The 15,131-nt window shown below is 43.1% G+C and overlaps 3 protein-coding genes across 4 annotated transcripts; all 3 read left to right on the top strand.

Annotated features, from left to right (window-relative positions):
* Nucleotides 1-573: 573 nt before the first annotated feature.
* LOC121199920 (thrombomodulin-like) lies at nt 574-3,562 on the top strand. Its single transcript, XM_041064932.1, has one exon. The coding sequence runs from the start codon at nt 703-705 to the stop codon at nt 2,293-2,295; it is 1,593 nt and encodes a 530-aa protein (XP_040920866.1). The 5' UTR covers nt 574-702; the 3' UTR covers nt 2,296-3,562.
* Nucleotides 3,563-4,476: 914 nt separating this feature from the next.
* Nucleotides 4,477-6,388, top strand: thbd (thrombomodulin). The gene has a single exon (XM_041063989.1). It carries the CDS (start codon nt 4,667-4,669, stop codon nt 6,281-6,283), a length of 1,617 nt encoding a protein of 538 aa, XP_040919923.1. The 5' UTR covers nt 4,477-4,666; the 3' UTR covers nt 6,284-6,388.
* A 1,468-nt stretch (nt 6,389-7,856) lies between these two features.
* On the top strand, nt 7,857-13,535 carry tlr5a (toll-like receptor 5a). Of its 2 annotated transcripts, none has more exons than XM_041063987.1 (5): nt 7,857-8,300; nt 9,004-9,063; nt 9,455-11,709; nt 12,040-12,128; nt 12,635-12,776. In XM_041063987.1, the coding sequence occupies exons 2-5, from the start codon at nt 9,016-9,018 to the stop codon at nt 12,640-12,642; spliced, it is 2,400 nt and encodes a 799-aa protein (XP_040919921.1). In that variant the 5' UTR covers nt 7,857-8,300; nt 9,004-9,015; the 3' UTR covers nt 12,643-12,776. The 2 variants fall into 2 exon arrangements, with proteins under 2 accessions (XP_040919921.1, XP_040919920.1); XM_041063986.1 differs by having other exon boundaries at nt 7,858-8,300; nt 9,455-11,738; nt 12,635-13,535.
* Nucleotides 13,536-15,131: the final 1,596 nt, after the last annotated feature.

Genomic DNA, 15,131 nt, shown 5'->3' with positions numbered 1-15,131 from the left:
GCAACGGGATGTTGACTTTAGTCATTTACATTTTTTGAACATACATTCCTGCTTCCAGAACACGCTGCCGTCTTATATCAATTCACTCCCTTTACTTTTCTCCTTCGGTTCTCATATATTTCAACAATAAATAAATAAATCTGAGGGTCGACATACAAACTAATATTGATGCTATGGAGCTTCTTAACTTTTTAAATATTAAGTGTGAAATGGTGACATTATAGAGGATTTTGAAACAAATGATTTGTGTAAAATAGTGAATTTTTTTTTATAAGACTATGAATTGTGTCTTTAAGGCATGCCAAAAAAAAGAGTAAGGCTTATACATGTGCCTCTGTTGTGTGGGAGTTGGATTTCACTCATAGTTGAGAATTATAGGATTGTGTTAAAAGTTCATGTACCGTGTGTGTGTGCGTGTGCGCGCGCGCGCGCGTGTGTGTGCGAGTGTGTGTGTGTGTTTTGGTGGGCTAGTCTCTTTGAGATAAAGATTTTGGACATTGTGGGGGTTGAGCAATCAGTACTTAAAACACTGGAAACAGTGGACTGGATGGGGAGGTGCTTCCTTCCGCGTGTTCCTAAAAAAAAAAAAAAAGAAAAGTTCAGTACTTTTATAAATTGGGACTATGTCTTTCTTTCAGTCGCTGTATTAACTTCGGGTTGTCGCATACAGAGCTTTTCATCAGCTTTCTAACATCGACAATCATGATTCCTACCACACGAGCTCTGCTTATTTGCGTGATTTCCCTCTGCGGGCTGCAGGAAACCGTCCACTCTCAGCGCGGCCACTGCGACGGGGATCAGTGCGTTGCGCTTTTACAGAAGGTCAGTGACTTCCCAGGTGCGCGTAAACACTGCGAAGAAATGGGGGGACAGTTGTTCGTGAGCGGTTCGGAACAAGAAGCGAAGAAACTAAGAAGTCTGCTGAGTGGGCTCAGCGCCAGTGCCTGGCTGGAGCGGCACGGCACCGGCAGGACGGAAACTGCGGCAGGTCTCCAGAAATGCCCCTCCATCTCCGTGTCGAAGGAAGGGAACCTCGCGGAGCTGTGGAAGCCGTGTCGTGACAAACTGGACGGAATTGTGTGTCAGTACACGTTCAAGGAAACTTGCAGTCGCTTACAGGCGTCGTCCGGGGGCGCTCAGGTGAGGTATTTTACGCATATGGGTTTCGAGGTCAGCGACCTGGAAGCGTTTCCACAGGGAACCATCGCTGTCACGGAAAAGGTTGACGGTAAATATCCGGACTCGAAACATCTGTGTTTCGAGAAAATCTGGCTACCGGCTCCCTGGATATGTGAAGTGTTTAACGGCGGCTGTGAGCACGGGTGCAACTCAACCTGCATCTGCCCTGCAGGACGAACTCTCCATCCCAACAACATCACCTGCACCAAAGACCCGTGCGCCGACTGCTCCCACGGCTGCCGGCAGGAGGGCGACTCTCACGTGTGCACGTGCTTCGAAGGCTACAGGCTGGCGCAGGACGGGGTGAGCTGCGAGGACGTGAATGAGTGCGTGGAGCAGGACGTGTGCACAGGTGAGGGTGAGGAGTGCTTTAACACAGAGAAAGGGTATGAGTGCAGGTGCAAATATGACTACGTCGAGGACGATGGAGAGTGTATCAGCACTGAAATCTGCCAAAGGTGTGAGCACATGCTGTGTGACAAGGTCAGTGGGGTTTACCAGTGCATGTGCCGCCCGGGGTTCAAGGTGTCATCCACAGATCCGACCAAGTGTGTACAACACTGTGTTGAGAGAGACTGTCCGGCTCGATGCATCACAACTGAAGAGGGCAAGGAGGATTGCTTCTGCCTCGTGGGCTACATTAAAGACGTGATTAACGGGACAACCTTGTGCACTGACATAAATGAATGTGAGGACATGCAGGAGTGTGATCACAAGTGTGAAAATGTATTCGGCAGTTACAGATGTTTGTGCGACGAGGGGTTCAAGCTGCACGATGGTCACACCTGTAAACGAATCAAGGAGGTGGAGGAGGAGGAGGAGGAGGATGGATCGGGCTCATCTCCTTCATACCCCACAATGGCCACCAATTACCTGGACACAGTCCCCTCTTACGTCAAGACCGGCAGCGTCTTGGGCATCACTGTGTTCATGCTGCTGTGTGCAGGACTGCTGTTTTTCCTGTTCCACAACATGGCTAAACGTTGCGGCAGGTTTGAGCTTTCGTCCATCAGACATCGAAATATAGACATCTTCTATCTGCAGCAGGTGACCACCGACACCTATAAGAGGTTATCCTGCGACAAACAGTTTAAAAACGACTTGCCAAGACCGTAATGGTGCCACTGAAGACCTTCAACCATCTTCTCGTGTCTCATGCACTCTTTTCTTTCCTCAGAATCATCAGATATACGGAATTTTTTCTCAGAGTTATCCACAGGGAAACAGTTTATCTCTTAAAGCTGTGACAGATTAAGACAAATGAAGATATGTGGCATTAATGCTTTCTGAATGTTATAGATTTCTAAATGGAACTGGGGTTTATTGGCCTGATAATTATCATTTATGGGAGCTGGAGGTTCACTTTTTTTATTGCCAAGATGGAAAATTTTGGATTCCCTTCCTAATTAGGCAAATCTTTGGAGAACCTATGAGAAAATAAGAGAAAATGTTTTAATAGCAATGGTACTAAAAAGGCAGTATGGTCATTTTTACAAATTTCAGTGCAAATCCTTCAATATAAACCATATTTTTTTGTTACTGTCACACAAGTGATAAGATGATCTTATAAAAGAACCAGACTGATGCTTCATTTTATTTTGCTGCTGTCTGAATACACTGTAGACACACACTGTACTTTAGTTCTTTATCCAAAACGGGAAAACAAGATGTGTCTTGTTACACAATACTGTTATATTCCCCATATTGGCTGTAATACACACTTTTGTGAACTACTGAAGTTAAAGCGTTACATGTTAAACTCTTAGTATCAGTAAAAGGAGCTAAAAAAAAAACCCAAAACATTATTAGCCAATGTTTTTGTGGGTGACATGGGCACAGTGACACAGTGCTCAGCTAAATGTTGAGGATTTTATACCCAAGTATAAAAATCCCTGAGTTCTGTTTCAGATGGGTTTAAGTCGCCATTTCACTGTTACTCTTTACAGCATGACCTACAGCCCAAAAACACATTATTTATGAGAAATGAAGCGTCAGACGTGTGTCAGAGATGGTAAATACAACACACATCATTTACATATTCATAGAGATAAATCGGGAAAAAAAGAAGGAAACAGATATTAAAAGTTTCATGTTATCCTACGGGACAATGCTGAGGTGCTACAGTGGCTGTACAGTTTATTCACTGACATTATCGAGGGGTTGAATGTTATTCTCTTTACTGTATAACAGACTGGTCATGAGAGATCAGCTAAACATGAATGTAAACTTGTGCTGCTCACGTCTCCTTATATAACGGGCACTTCCTTCTGATATACCCAGCCACTTCATGTCTGTACAATGGGTTTAATGCAAGCTTTTGATATTTTGTTGTTGAATATGACACTGTTGAATGATACTGTAAATAAAAAGCATAAACCCTGGAGCTAAAGGCTGTGCTCTGATCGTTAGAGAGGTTTTTTTTGTTTTGTCTTTCCTTAAATGACTTTTCTGTTCTTTTTCCTCAGCTGGCTTCTGTGAACTTAAAACTGCACAGTTGTTGTGAGCCCCACAAAAACCTCCTTTATATCTACATTCATACTACTGTATTATGCTGTTGGCATTTAGCTGACTCTTCACAGTAATTTATAATGAATGCAACACTGGAATAAGCATCGTAACCAACATTATAGAGGCGGTGGGGGTTTGGATTTGAAGTGTCAGAGCCGCAGTGCTACAGTATTCACAACAGCACAGCTATAAAACAGCAGGAGAGATGAAGAAAAACTGGGACAGAACATGAACACTTCATGACTGTTTACCGCCTTCTTTCCTCTCCTTTGCATTGTCTCTTTCCTTCTTTCGCATGCGCTGTACATCACAGTCATAGATCTGGCTGCAGGCCATATGCAACAAGAGAGTGGATTATGTAATAGGAAACATCCATCTTTATAAACAGACACACTTGCTGCATCTTCTTTCTCTCAAAACAAGGCAAAAAAAATATTTCTGCATTTCATCACTGACCTCTTGTCTCTGTCAACACATGTAAAGATGTAAAGTTGTTAGCTCTGTCCTTGTTTTGAGATATTGTTACGTTCATGTTCAAAAAATGTCTCAAAAAAGTGAAAATGCGGATGAAAAGTTATGTCCTGTCGGAATTTTAAACTCACTTTCAGGAAAACTGGATTTAAAGGCTGACCACAAGACTCAACGACTTGCTTGGACTGACATTTTGTGTGGTGTGGAGTTGGGAGGGGCTACTGAGAAACAGGGGCGTTGGGTAGATGCCCCCTTGCGTGCGCGCGTCTTCGGTGCGTACGTGCGTAAAAGTCGTGCGTAATTGGGGATGTGGTCCTCTGTGCTTAGGAGAAAGTTTTGTAGAAGCAGTGAGCGGCGAGGCTGGCTGATTAAAAACGACTTCCTTCCTCTGCCGGCGCATTAGCATGGAGTTGGGTTGCTGTAAGTGCGAACTCAACAGCTTCTCATACAAACAAGCTTGTAGGCCGCTGGATCTCGCAAGAACTTAAACCACAACCAACGTTCAAACATGAAGGATGCAACGGGACTGATCGTTGTCGTGTTGTTTTTCCTGATGGGAAGAACCGGCGGGATAGAGCCGGAGAGTGTTTACTGCATTGGGAACCAGTGTTTCACGGTGGTCCGAGACCCCAGCAATTTCAGGACAGCGCAGGATCTGTGTAGATATCAAGATGGTCACTTAATGACAGTGCGCTCATCTGTATCAAATGATATTCTGTCGATCCTGCTGGGGAACATTACAGGGCGGTTCTGGATCGGTTTGCATCTAACCGCCAGCTGTCCAGACACCACTGCTGGGCTGAGAGGCTTCCAGTGGGTGACCAAAGACACCGAAAGTGACTTCCTCAACTGGGCGCCGAGTTTTGACAGCAGCTGTTCTTCTCATCGCTGCATCTCAGTTTCCAGAGCGAGCAATTTTACATGGATCCAGGAACCATGTGACGAACAGGCGGCCGGGTTTCTCTGTGAGTACAGCTTCTCTGAACCGTGCAAAACTCTAGCGGTTGCAGAGGACAAGTCTGTCAACTACATGACCCCTGTGGGATTTGGTGGCGAGGATATGCTGTCTCTGCCCCCTGGAAGCATCGCTACCCGCATGCCGTCTGAGCGTAAATACATCTGCTTCTCCGAGCAGTGGGTGCAGGCGCCCTGGACCTGCGAGATACATACAGGCGGCTGTGAGCACAAATGCATAACGGAACCTAAAGGTCTCCCCTCCTGTTACTGCCCGCCGGGACAGATCGTCAGCCCTGCAAATAATGTCACCTGCGAAGTGTCCGCAGAGGACCCGTGCCAAGGCCTGAGCTGCCAGCACGGCTGTTACAAGACCGGAGACTCCTACGCGTGTGCCTGTGAGCAGGGCTTTAAACTGGCGGAGGACGGAAGGTCGTGCGTGGACTTCAATGACTGCTCGGACCAGCGACAGTGTCCCGGGGAGAACTTCATGTGCATCAATGTCATCGGCGGGTTTCAGTGCGTGTGCAAGGATGGATTCTCGATGAGCGGCGGTCTGTGCGTCGACGAGGACGAGTGCGTGTCCGCTCCATGCGAGCACCTGTGTGACAACTCTCCTGGTAGCTACACGTGCTCGTGTTATAGTGGATATAAACCGGACCCAGAGTCACCGAATAAGTGTAAACTTCACTGCGGGAAGGAAGAGTGCGCTGCGGAGTGCGACCCGAATGATGCGTTCCAGTGTTACTGCCCTGACGGTTATGTTTCAGAGGAAAGAGTTGATCATGTAGTTTGCATGGACATTGACGAGTGTAGTTCTAACTATTGTGATCACCATTGTAAAAACACATTCGGCAGCTATCTGTGCACGTGCTCTACAGGATATACGCTAGTTGACCAATACAGGTGCGTAAAAACCGGCACAGATGACTGGATGGAGAGCTCAACTCCAGACGTCCCCACAACACCATATTTACAACACACTGATCCAACGAGGCAGCCCCCCGGGGTGACAGCGGGGGGTCTTGTTGGGATAATAGTGTTTACGGTCTTTTTCATTGTGCTGGTGGTTTTTCTGGCTCATCTCATCTTTAACCGCAGAGGGAAGATGGAGAGCAAAGCGCAGGAGGGTGAGACTCATGGTTTACACCACGTGACGAGCGACGCTTGATAAAAGACGAAGAGTCTCAGAAAGAGAGAGTGAGAGAGAGAGAGAGAGAGAGAGAGAGAGAGAGAGAGAGAGAGACAGCTGAAGAGAGACGTGTGAATGTACAGATCAAGTCTGCCAAACAGCTACAGGGACAGTTGTGGACAGAGTATGTGGGATGCAGATTTCACATAAACAAATGAATAAACAAACTATGGAGAGCTGAGACGTGGTATTGTCATAGGAGATAAGGTCACGACAAACTCACAAGATAATATGAATCATATGCAAACAACAAAGGTTTTCTTTGAGCGAGGATATTCACTACTTTGGAAAACTGGTTTTTATCTACAGTTCAACTCACATACAACACATTCAGTGTAATAAGTATGACAATAACTTTGTTTTTTTTTTAAAGTTTGTGCCGGAACATTAAATTATAAAAATGTGAATGAAGGAGAAGTCTGTTTTTCTTTTTTTTTCTTCTGATTCTTGCCTCAGATGCAGGATAACTGCCCCACCATGTGGAGGGAAAAGCTGAATTACAGGTCATCCATGCAGAGACCCAGCTGCAAACTCTGCTTCATACAGCGTCACTGTCCCATTGTTTGGAAGGTGCAATGTGACATGTGCACAATCCCTCACAACAATGCACCAAACTCATGTCTTACCCACACACTGTACATCTACCACACACAAGCCAAGATCACAACACGATGGGAGTAAATGTTGAACATCAACTTCTGAGACGTCACACCACACAAAAATAAAGACACCAATAAGAAGTTGATTATCTATACCATAGTATGTGTTTTAGGAGACTATAGACACATCACACCAAAACTAACCCTGTCAGGGCTATTTTATGTTTATTAATACAGTATAGTAGGCAGTGGAAGTCAGTGATGGGAGAAGAATTGTTGTTGCATTTTATCACTGCCACTCCATGTACTCTACAGTGTGAAGGTATTTGTACTCTGTTTTGTATTTGCATTTAATCCCACTTTGTAGCCTCCTTAATAATTAGGATCCAATAACGAAATATAGCACTGATGGTGTCCATTGAGTATAATGCGCACATTTACTTTTGCTGCATTACATACATTTTGTCTCCAATACTTCTGTGCTTTTACTTAAACACAAATTTGAATGCAGGACTTTTATATGTGTTCTATAAGGTGGTGTCACTACACACTCATCTGGTGCACTGCACAGCAGCCAGTCCACTACACACTATATCATCTCAATGTGTTGAAATGCACAGCAATCTATAAGAACCACTCCAAACTGTAGGCAGGTCATACCCCGCTTCACCACTAGGGGGAGACAGAGACCCCCCTAACCACCGGCGTTGCTTTTCATGGGCATTAGGCTGTGTCACATTATAACATTTACATTACAAAGAACTATAAAAGATCAATTTAAAAAAAAAAAAAGCTAAATCAGACAACAGACAGGACATAAACAGCAATTATAAACGTTCATATAATCTCGCCCTGGTGAGGACTGTCTCTTTATCTCCTCACCACAGTATGGTAGTAATACTAGTAGTAGTAGTAGTAGTAGAGGGCGTGCAGTATAGTAGCAGTAACAGAAGTTGTGAAACAGTAACAGCAGCAGTACAAGTTGTTGTAATGGACTTGTTGTAATAATGGTTACAGCAGTGATTTACTTTAAAAATAAAAATAAAAAAGAAAGTAAAAAAAAAAAAAAAAAAAGGAAGCTGGTGGAGGTCGCCAAAGATGAGAAGCAGCCCATAATAAGACTCTTCACCGCAATGAGTGGACGTCAAAACGAGGAGAGCTGACTCCGAAAAAGGAAGAAGCTGTTTGGTCATGTGGGAAGTTGTGACATTCCCGTGTTTTGTCAGACGGACAGAGGGTCGGTGGCAGGCTCGTCTCGGGGCAGTTCAGGTATTAAGCAGCCGCAGTTTGTCGATGTGGGCGCGGTGGTGCAGGTCTGCATGGAGGAAGAGGAGGTGTTCGGTATTTTCTTCGCACAGGAGAAACTCTGAAGGTTTTACCTGTTTGCACAACGCGAGGTAAGATTTTATTTTACCCCCTACAATCTGTGATAAGGCTGTGGCTAAGAAAATGTCTCGCTTCACTCGCTTCATAAACACTTTCTTGAAAGTCTGGAAAAATTAAAGGTTGTTGAAACACGTCTCTGTTATTTCCGACTCGACTCATCCAGACAAACTGTGCAATAAACCCTGTAGTCCGCGTTTTCAACGACAAACGTAGAGAAGAGAATAACAGTCAGTCTGTTGTCCTACCCATTATTATTTATTATTAATGTCATTGATAAAGGAGTGCTCTGGAGATTTACTACAGCACTTCCATAAAGTTTGGAGACCTCTGAAAACCTAATTTAACAAAAACATTATCAAAACTGATACAGAAGGTGCCAAGATGTCCAGACTTTTACTCCCTGTAAGTTCAACTCCAAAAAAACAACTTACATTTCCTGCCATGCAACTTGTTAGAAACTCTCAAGGGTTATTAGCTGAAGGCAAACATGCCAGCTGTTGGAGTGGAGATTTATTATCAAAGATGGAATCAGGGATGTATAGAATAGTTGTGCACTGAACAGTGTGACACTGAAGCTGCACCGGTGAACTATGAACCAGCTAAAACAAACAGTTTCCTCACTAATATTTGCTCTGCTGAACCAAAGCAACAACATCGCATCTTTCAAGCTTTGCTAATTTATCTAATTTATGACTTTCTCCTTGGACTTGTTAGGACGAGGACAACATGAGGACGCAGGCTCTTCAGCTGCTTTTCAGTTGTTTATACCTACAGGTATGTGTCCAGCTCAGAACTGATTGCTTACACTTTGTTTTTTACAAACTGAACAGCTAGAGAGACAGTGACCACATATAAAGTTTAAAAAATCTCAAACTAATCAGAGATTCATCTTCCAGCCTGATGAGAATTAAAGAAACAGTTCAGTATTTGGGGAAATGTACTTATTCAAATTCAACATACGCTTATTCACTTTCTTGCCAAGAGTCAGATGAGAAGATCGATACCATTCTTATATCAACCAGCACTTCTAAAGGTCACTAATTAACATGTTATATGAACAAATGAACAAGTGTAAGTTAGTGAAAAGTGTATATCCAAAATCATTTAACTGTAGAATTCATTTATTTCTCAGTTTACAGGAATAATGTAATCCTCTAACTTACAGGTAACAACGTGCTACCAGACATGCACATTATATGGTCTTGTAGCTGCTTGCGCCTTCCAGAAACACCACTGGGTTCCTGCTCTGCCTCCCAACATCACCCACCTCTACCTGGAGTGTAACTACATCAGAGAGATTAACAGCACCTCACTCAGAGACTATGACCAGCTACAAGAGTTAGATCTTGGCAAGCAGGAAGTGCCGCTTGTCATAAGGAACAACGCTTTCCTCAGGCAGAGAAAACTGACAAAGTTGGTTCTAGGATTCAATAATGATCTTCAGCTGGAACCGAGGGCATTTGCAGGACTGTTCAATTTACAAAACCTCGATTTGGATCATTGCAGTTTGAGAGACACCATACTTTCGGAAAGCTATCTGCAGCCCCTTTTGTCCTTAGAAATCCTTGACCTCAGTTACAACAAAATAGAGAGACTCCGCCCGGGACAGTTCTTTTCAAAACTCAGAAAGTTCACACAGTTAAACCTTAAATTGAATCAGATCAAAATATTTTGCGAAGAGGATCTTGTAGGTTTCAGGGGGAAGAACTTCGAACTCCTGAACTTGAACTCCAACCACTATGGTAGAGATAGTCAAGATTTTAACTGGGAAAGTTGTGGGAACCCTTTCAGAGGGATGGCCTTTAATACCCTTGATTTATCCAGCAATGGCTTCAACATCGACACAACAAGACAATTTTTCAAAGCAATACAGGGGACTCAGATTGTTCATCTCATATTCTTTGGATACCTGGGTAAAGGCTTTTCGTTTGACAACTTACCTGATCCAGATGAAAACACATTCGAAGGCCTCATGAACAGTGGCATTGACAATTTTGATCTGTCTCAAAACTATATATTTGCTTTGAAAAGAGCTGTTTTTATCCCCCTAAAGGTTGCAAGAATTATTAACATTTCCAAAAACAAAATCAATCAGGTTAACAGAAATGCTTTCGATGGTCTTCAGGGACATTTACGGCTGCTCAACCTGTCATCCAACCTGCTAGGAAAAATATACTCACACACGTTCACCAATCTGACAGACCTTAGGGTGTTGGATTTGTCTTACAACCACATTGGTGTACTGGGATACAAAGCCTTCAGTGGTCTTCCCAAATTGCGAGCATTATATCTGACAGGAAACTCGCTGCGACACCTGGGTTCTCCTGCATCCTTAACAAACTTAGATTTTCTCCTTTTGGGTGACAATAAATTGGCATCACTAAGCAGTATCACTGACTTGGGTGTGAACAGCATGCATGTGGATGTTACAGACAACAGATTAACGAACTTGGAGGATTATTATTTCATAATGACTCATTTCAAGCGTCTCCAGAATTTCTTCTACAGTGGCAACTTCATCAAGTGGTGCACACTAAATGGGAATATTACAGTACCTTATAATAATAGTTTGGAAGTGTTAGATCTTCATGACAGTTCCCTCCAGGTAATCTGGGAACAGGGGGAATGCCTTGACCTGTTTGATCGTCTTGAAAATCTTAAGTCTCTCAGCATAAGCTTCAACTCACTCAAGATTCTCCCACAAGGGATTTTCAGAGGTCTCAGCTCGATCATAGAGATGGACCTCTCATCTAATTCCTTGACCTACCTGCAGCCGGGTGTCTTTCCTCTCAGCCTGAAAAGTCTAAGCCTTTCAAACAACTTCTTAGCCTCCCCAGATCCTAATACTTTTCAGTCTCTCATCTTCCTCAGCCTGGCAGAAAATCGGTTTCTTTGTGATTGTAATCTGGAGAGCTTCCTGAAGTGGTTGAATGAGACGAATGTAACTGTCCAGGGTGCTTATGAGTACAGATGTGAGTTTCCAGCTGCTTTCCATAACCTTCCTCTTCTTCATTACACCACAATGATCGAACCTTGCGAGGAGGATGATGAACAGGCTGTCCAGCTTCTTAAGTTTGCTCTCTTCATCGTTTCTGGAATCCTCAGCATCATTGTCACCCTCAGCGGGATTGTTTATGCCCATCTCCGAGGGCACATATTCATCATCTACAAAAAGATGGTTGGCAGGATTCTCGAGGGCCCAAAACCGATGCTTCCAGAGGAGGAGGTGCAGTACAATGTCTTCCTCTGCTTCAGCAACACTGACTACAGCTGGGTGGAAGCTGCTTTGCTGAATAAGCTCGATAACCAGTTTGCAGAGGAGAACAGCTTCCACTGTTGTTTTGAGGCCAGAGACTTCCTGCCAGGTGAAGATCACCTCTCTAACATCAGAGGCGCCATCTGGAGCAGCAGTAAGACCGTGTGCGTCATCTCCAAGGAGTTCCTCAAGGGTACAGGTCTTCTGTGTTCTGTATTAGCAGTCACAAGGTCACACTAACACAACATTTTGGGAAATAAACGAGTTAGATGAGAAGGTTGATATCTTTTCCCTGTATGTCACTGAAATATGAAGCTATAGCCTAGAGTAAAGACTGCAGGTTTTTGAATAGATTAAACACCAAGCTATTGTGGCTATAGTGTTAGCTATCACTCTTTTCCTCATCTTTCTCTTTACTAAATTACAAAATGAATTACCAAATTAATAAACACCTCAGCATGAGCAAAAACTGACAAGGATGTGCCTTTTTCTAGATGGCTGGTGCTTGGAGGCGTTAACCTTGGCCCAGAGCCGGATGCTGGAAGAGCTGACAAACATCTTGATCATCTTGGTGGTAGGGAGGGTGTGTATCAGGCTGCTGCTGAGTTACTTACTTTACACCCATTATACTGGATTTACTCTATAAACATGCAATATCCATTTTTAGGCCACTCGTACACACAGCATTGTTATATTATCCCCCTATAAATCACTTTGGCAAATATGTTAGCAAACTGTTGCCTGTTTGCACATCCAGCAGTTTTAGTATTAGACTGGAGTGGTGTTTTTGACCATCTGACAAATCTAAGTCCAGTATTCCAGTATTCACTCCGCTTTTAGTTCTAATTTTAGTCTCTACCACAATCCTGAGGGGAATAAATGAATCTTTCACAGTTAAATAATGATCCAGCTGTCTGCTGCCAGAAACAACACTGATGAGAGCAGTGAGAGTGAAACAAAACAGTAAAGCTGTGTAAAACACATTGCTTGACATAAGGCAGAAAACTGGTGCTGTGCAATTTTTACTGAATTAAAATAGAACAATTTCAGTTCTTTACCTTCACTGCTGACCTAAATCTCCAACCAAAGGTGACTGACTACCAGCTGATGAAGTACGATGCGATCAGACCTTTCGTTAAGAGGAGAGAGTACCTCATCTGGCCAGAGGACCCTCAGGACCTGGAGTGGTTTTATGAACGACTGACCTCACAGATACTCAAAAACACCAAGGTGAAGAAGTTTGCAGAGGACAAACCTGAGCCTAAAGTTCAGCCTCAACATGAGGACGTTGTCCAGCTGGAGAACATCGGACCAACTGCCATGTGAACTCTGACTGTATGTTACAGAACCCCTGCTTTAACATCCATGACGCCGAAGTGTCACCAGTTAACTGGTTCTCAGGCTCCTTAGCAGTTGTGTTTATAAGCATTTACAGCACTCCAATTACCTGAACAGTACAAATCAATGATTGTTGTTATGTTTTTGGAATTAGTCAAATGTGTAATGTGCCTGATTAATCAAGTGTTAACTGTAACTGTTTGGTAAGGATTTACTAGTCAGCTGTTCTCACCAACATCAAATGTTGGCAGTAACATAGCTCTGTTCACTGAGTTAGAAGAGAGAAAGTCTCTTTTTTTTTTTTTTTTTTAAATCACTGCAGGTGTTGCGTAACGGCAGCTCCAGGCAGACCTCAACATGGGTGTGTTGAAAAGTGGCTGGCTATTTTGGTTTGTCAGCATGTTGAGAGCTGCCGTTGATCTCATGATTTCTATTCTGCGTGAGGGCGTTTGCAGAAATCAGATCAGATCCCTGCAACAGCAACCAGAAAGTGTTTGGTGTTTTTATCGATGACCTATGACTCATTATCAAAACCGTCTAACTGATTTTCATTCAAATGATCATGTAATGCTAACAAGTAAAACAATACCTCATGTTTCTCTGTAAAGTGTTGTCACCTGAAGCCTTTTAAAAATAAAGGCTGTTCCTTGTGGAGTGGTGTCATTTGATTCCTGGGTGCTTGCCTTCAACATTAAGATAATATAGGCTATGTTTTTAAAATCGAAGTGTAAATAATTTATAGCCTTATTTTCATGGTTGAATCCTAATTTCCACAAAATATTCATGTGATTTTTGGCTCCGAAACTACTCTTTACTTCTGCCTTGGGTCTGGTTCACCTAACCTCAGCCTCAGTTTGAAACCAAATTAGTTTCTCACATTTAGAAAAAAAAAATCCTTTGCATTTTCATTTTCTACTTCCACCACTAGATGGTGTGTGTTAGCTGTTTCTTTACTGACTCCTCATGTCAGGCTTTGAGTGATCAGTGAGAGCCCAGTGTTAATTAGTGAGAGTTCAGTGATCACCACATGAAAACGGTTTATAATTTCACAGGGTGTGTCATATAATGACGCTATTTCATCTCTGACAGCAACTGCAAACGGTGTAATCTCCCTGTGCATTTGAGATTTGTTGGACTGTAAGACGAGAGTGAGTCTGAGGTCAGTCGGTTTCCTTTCATTCGAGCTGTGCGTCTGAAAACAGGAAGCTACTGGGCAGAGGAAAGCTTCCGTCCTGTTGGCCCCGGCAGCCAGCATCCTCCCAGCCTTTATGAGCCAGCTGTTCTGAACATTACAGCCTGTCTGCAGGCTCCAGCTGCTTATACACTGCGGATAGTCCATTAATCTGCACACACTGCAAAATATCTGTCCAGCCTGCTTTTATTATGCGTTTTTAAAAATATATTTTCTGTCAGTTTTTTTACCACTGTCAGAAAAATTAGTGCCCCTAAAAAATGCAGTAGCAGTTTGGGAGAAATAGATGTTTTCCTCCTGTTCTTTTGGTTCTTTAATTCCATATAAACTGCATTATTGTGGAATTCAGCTTTAACTACAAAGACAGGAATATTTTTAAAAGTGTAATAGAATCTGAGGTATGAAAACTATTTTAATGGCATTAATTTGACTTAATTAAAGGAACTAATGAAGACTGCTGTTGTGTAACTTATATACTTAGGCACTTGTATGTTTTTTCAGTGGACATTTTTAATGGAAATTTATGGAGCAGAGGTGAGAAAAGAATTAATGTTTAAAAAAAAAAACTCTTCTCCTCCACTGATCTAAAAAGAAAGAAGGAAAACCTGTTTCACTTCTATGAATCTGGCCCAGTCTAGCAGCTCTAACAAAATCTAATTTGAAAAGTGGAAGCAAATGTTTACCTTGTAAACAAGCTCTCCAGCTCTGCGGCCTCTTCACAGTTATTTCAGGCCTGCAGAATATACTTAGAACAGACACACATGCTTCTGAGATTCTCCCTCGCAGGGAAATGTAATAAACCCTGCCCCATGGCTATAGTTAATATTTGACCTCTGTTTAAGCAAACATAATTACAGGGATGCTCACGCAAGCCTGAGGAGAAGCGGACTCATCCTCACTGCAGTGATTGGGGCGGAGGAGGAGGAGGAGGAGAATAAAGGCAGCAGTGGGGGGAATCTGAGGCTGAGGGGAACAGAAGTCTGAGCTGTACGAGCCAAAATAAGATCTTTCCTTCAACACAGAAGCATCAAGCGAGCCCAGTGTGGGTGGTTCACT

The sequence above is a fragment of the Toxotes jaculatrix genome, chromosome 19, assembly GCF_017976425.1.
Source record: "Toxotes jaculatrix isolate fToxJac2 chromosome 19, fToxJac2.pri, whole genome shotgun sequence".
In the NCBI taxonomy this organism is placed as follows: domain Eukaryota; kingdom Metazoa; phylum Chordata; class Actinopteri; family Toxotidae; genus Toxotes; species Toxotes jaculatrix.
Note: the sequence above shows the minus strand (reverse complement) of the source record. Positions and strands in the feature narration are given on the sequence as shown.

Bases quoted from the DNA above. Each gene is read 5' to 3' on its own strand.
- thbd (XM_041063989.1), top strand. From the start codon at position 4,667: ATGAAGGATGCAACGGGACTGATCGTTGTCGTGTTGTTTTTCCTGATG.
- LOC121199920 (XM_041064932.1), top strand. From the start codon at position 703: ATGATTCCTACCACACGAGCTCTGCTTATTTGCGTGATTTCCCTCTGC.
- tlr5a (XM_041063986.1), top strand. From the start codon at position 9,016: ATGAGGACGCAGGCTCTTCAGCTGCTTTTCAGTTGTTTATACCTACAG. The intron at 9,064-9,454 runs GTATGTGTCCAG...TCTAACTTACAG, and splicing joins TCAGTTGTTTATACCTACAG to GTAACAACGTGCTACCAGAC. The intron at 12,129-12,634 runs GTGTGTATCAGG...CTCCAACCAAAG, and splicing joins TCATCTTGGTGGTAGGGAGG to GTGACTGACTACCAGCTGAT.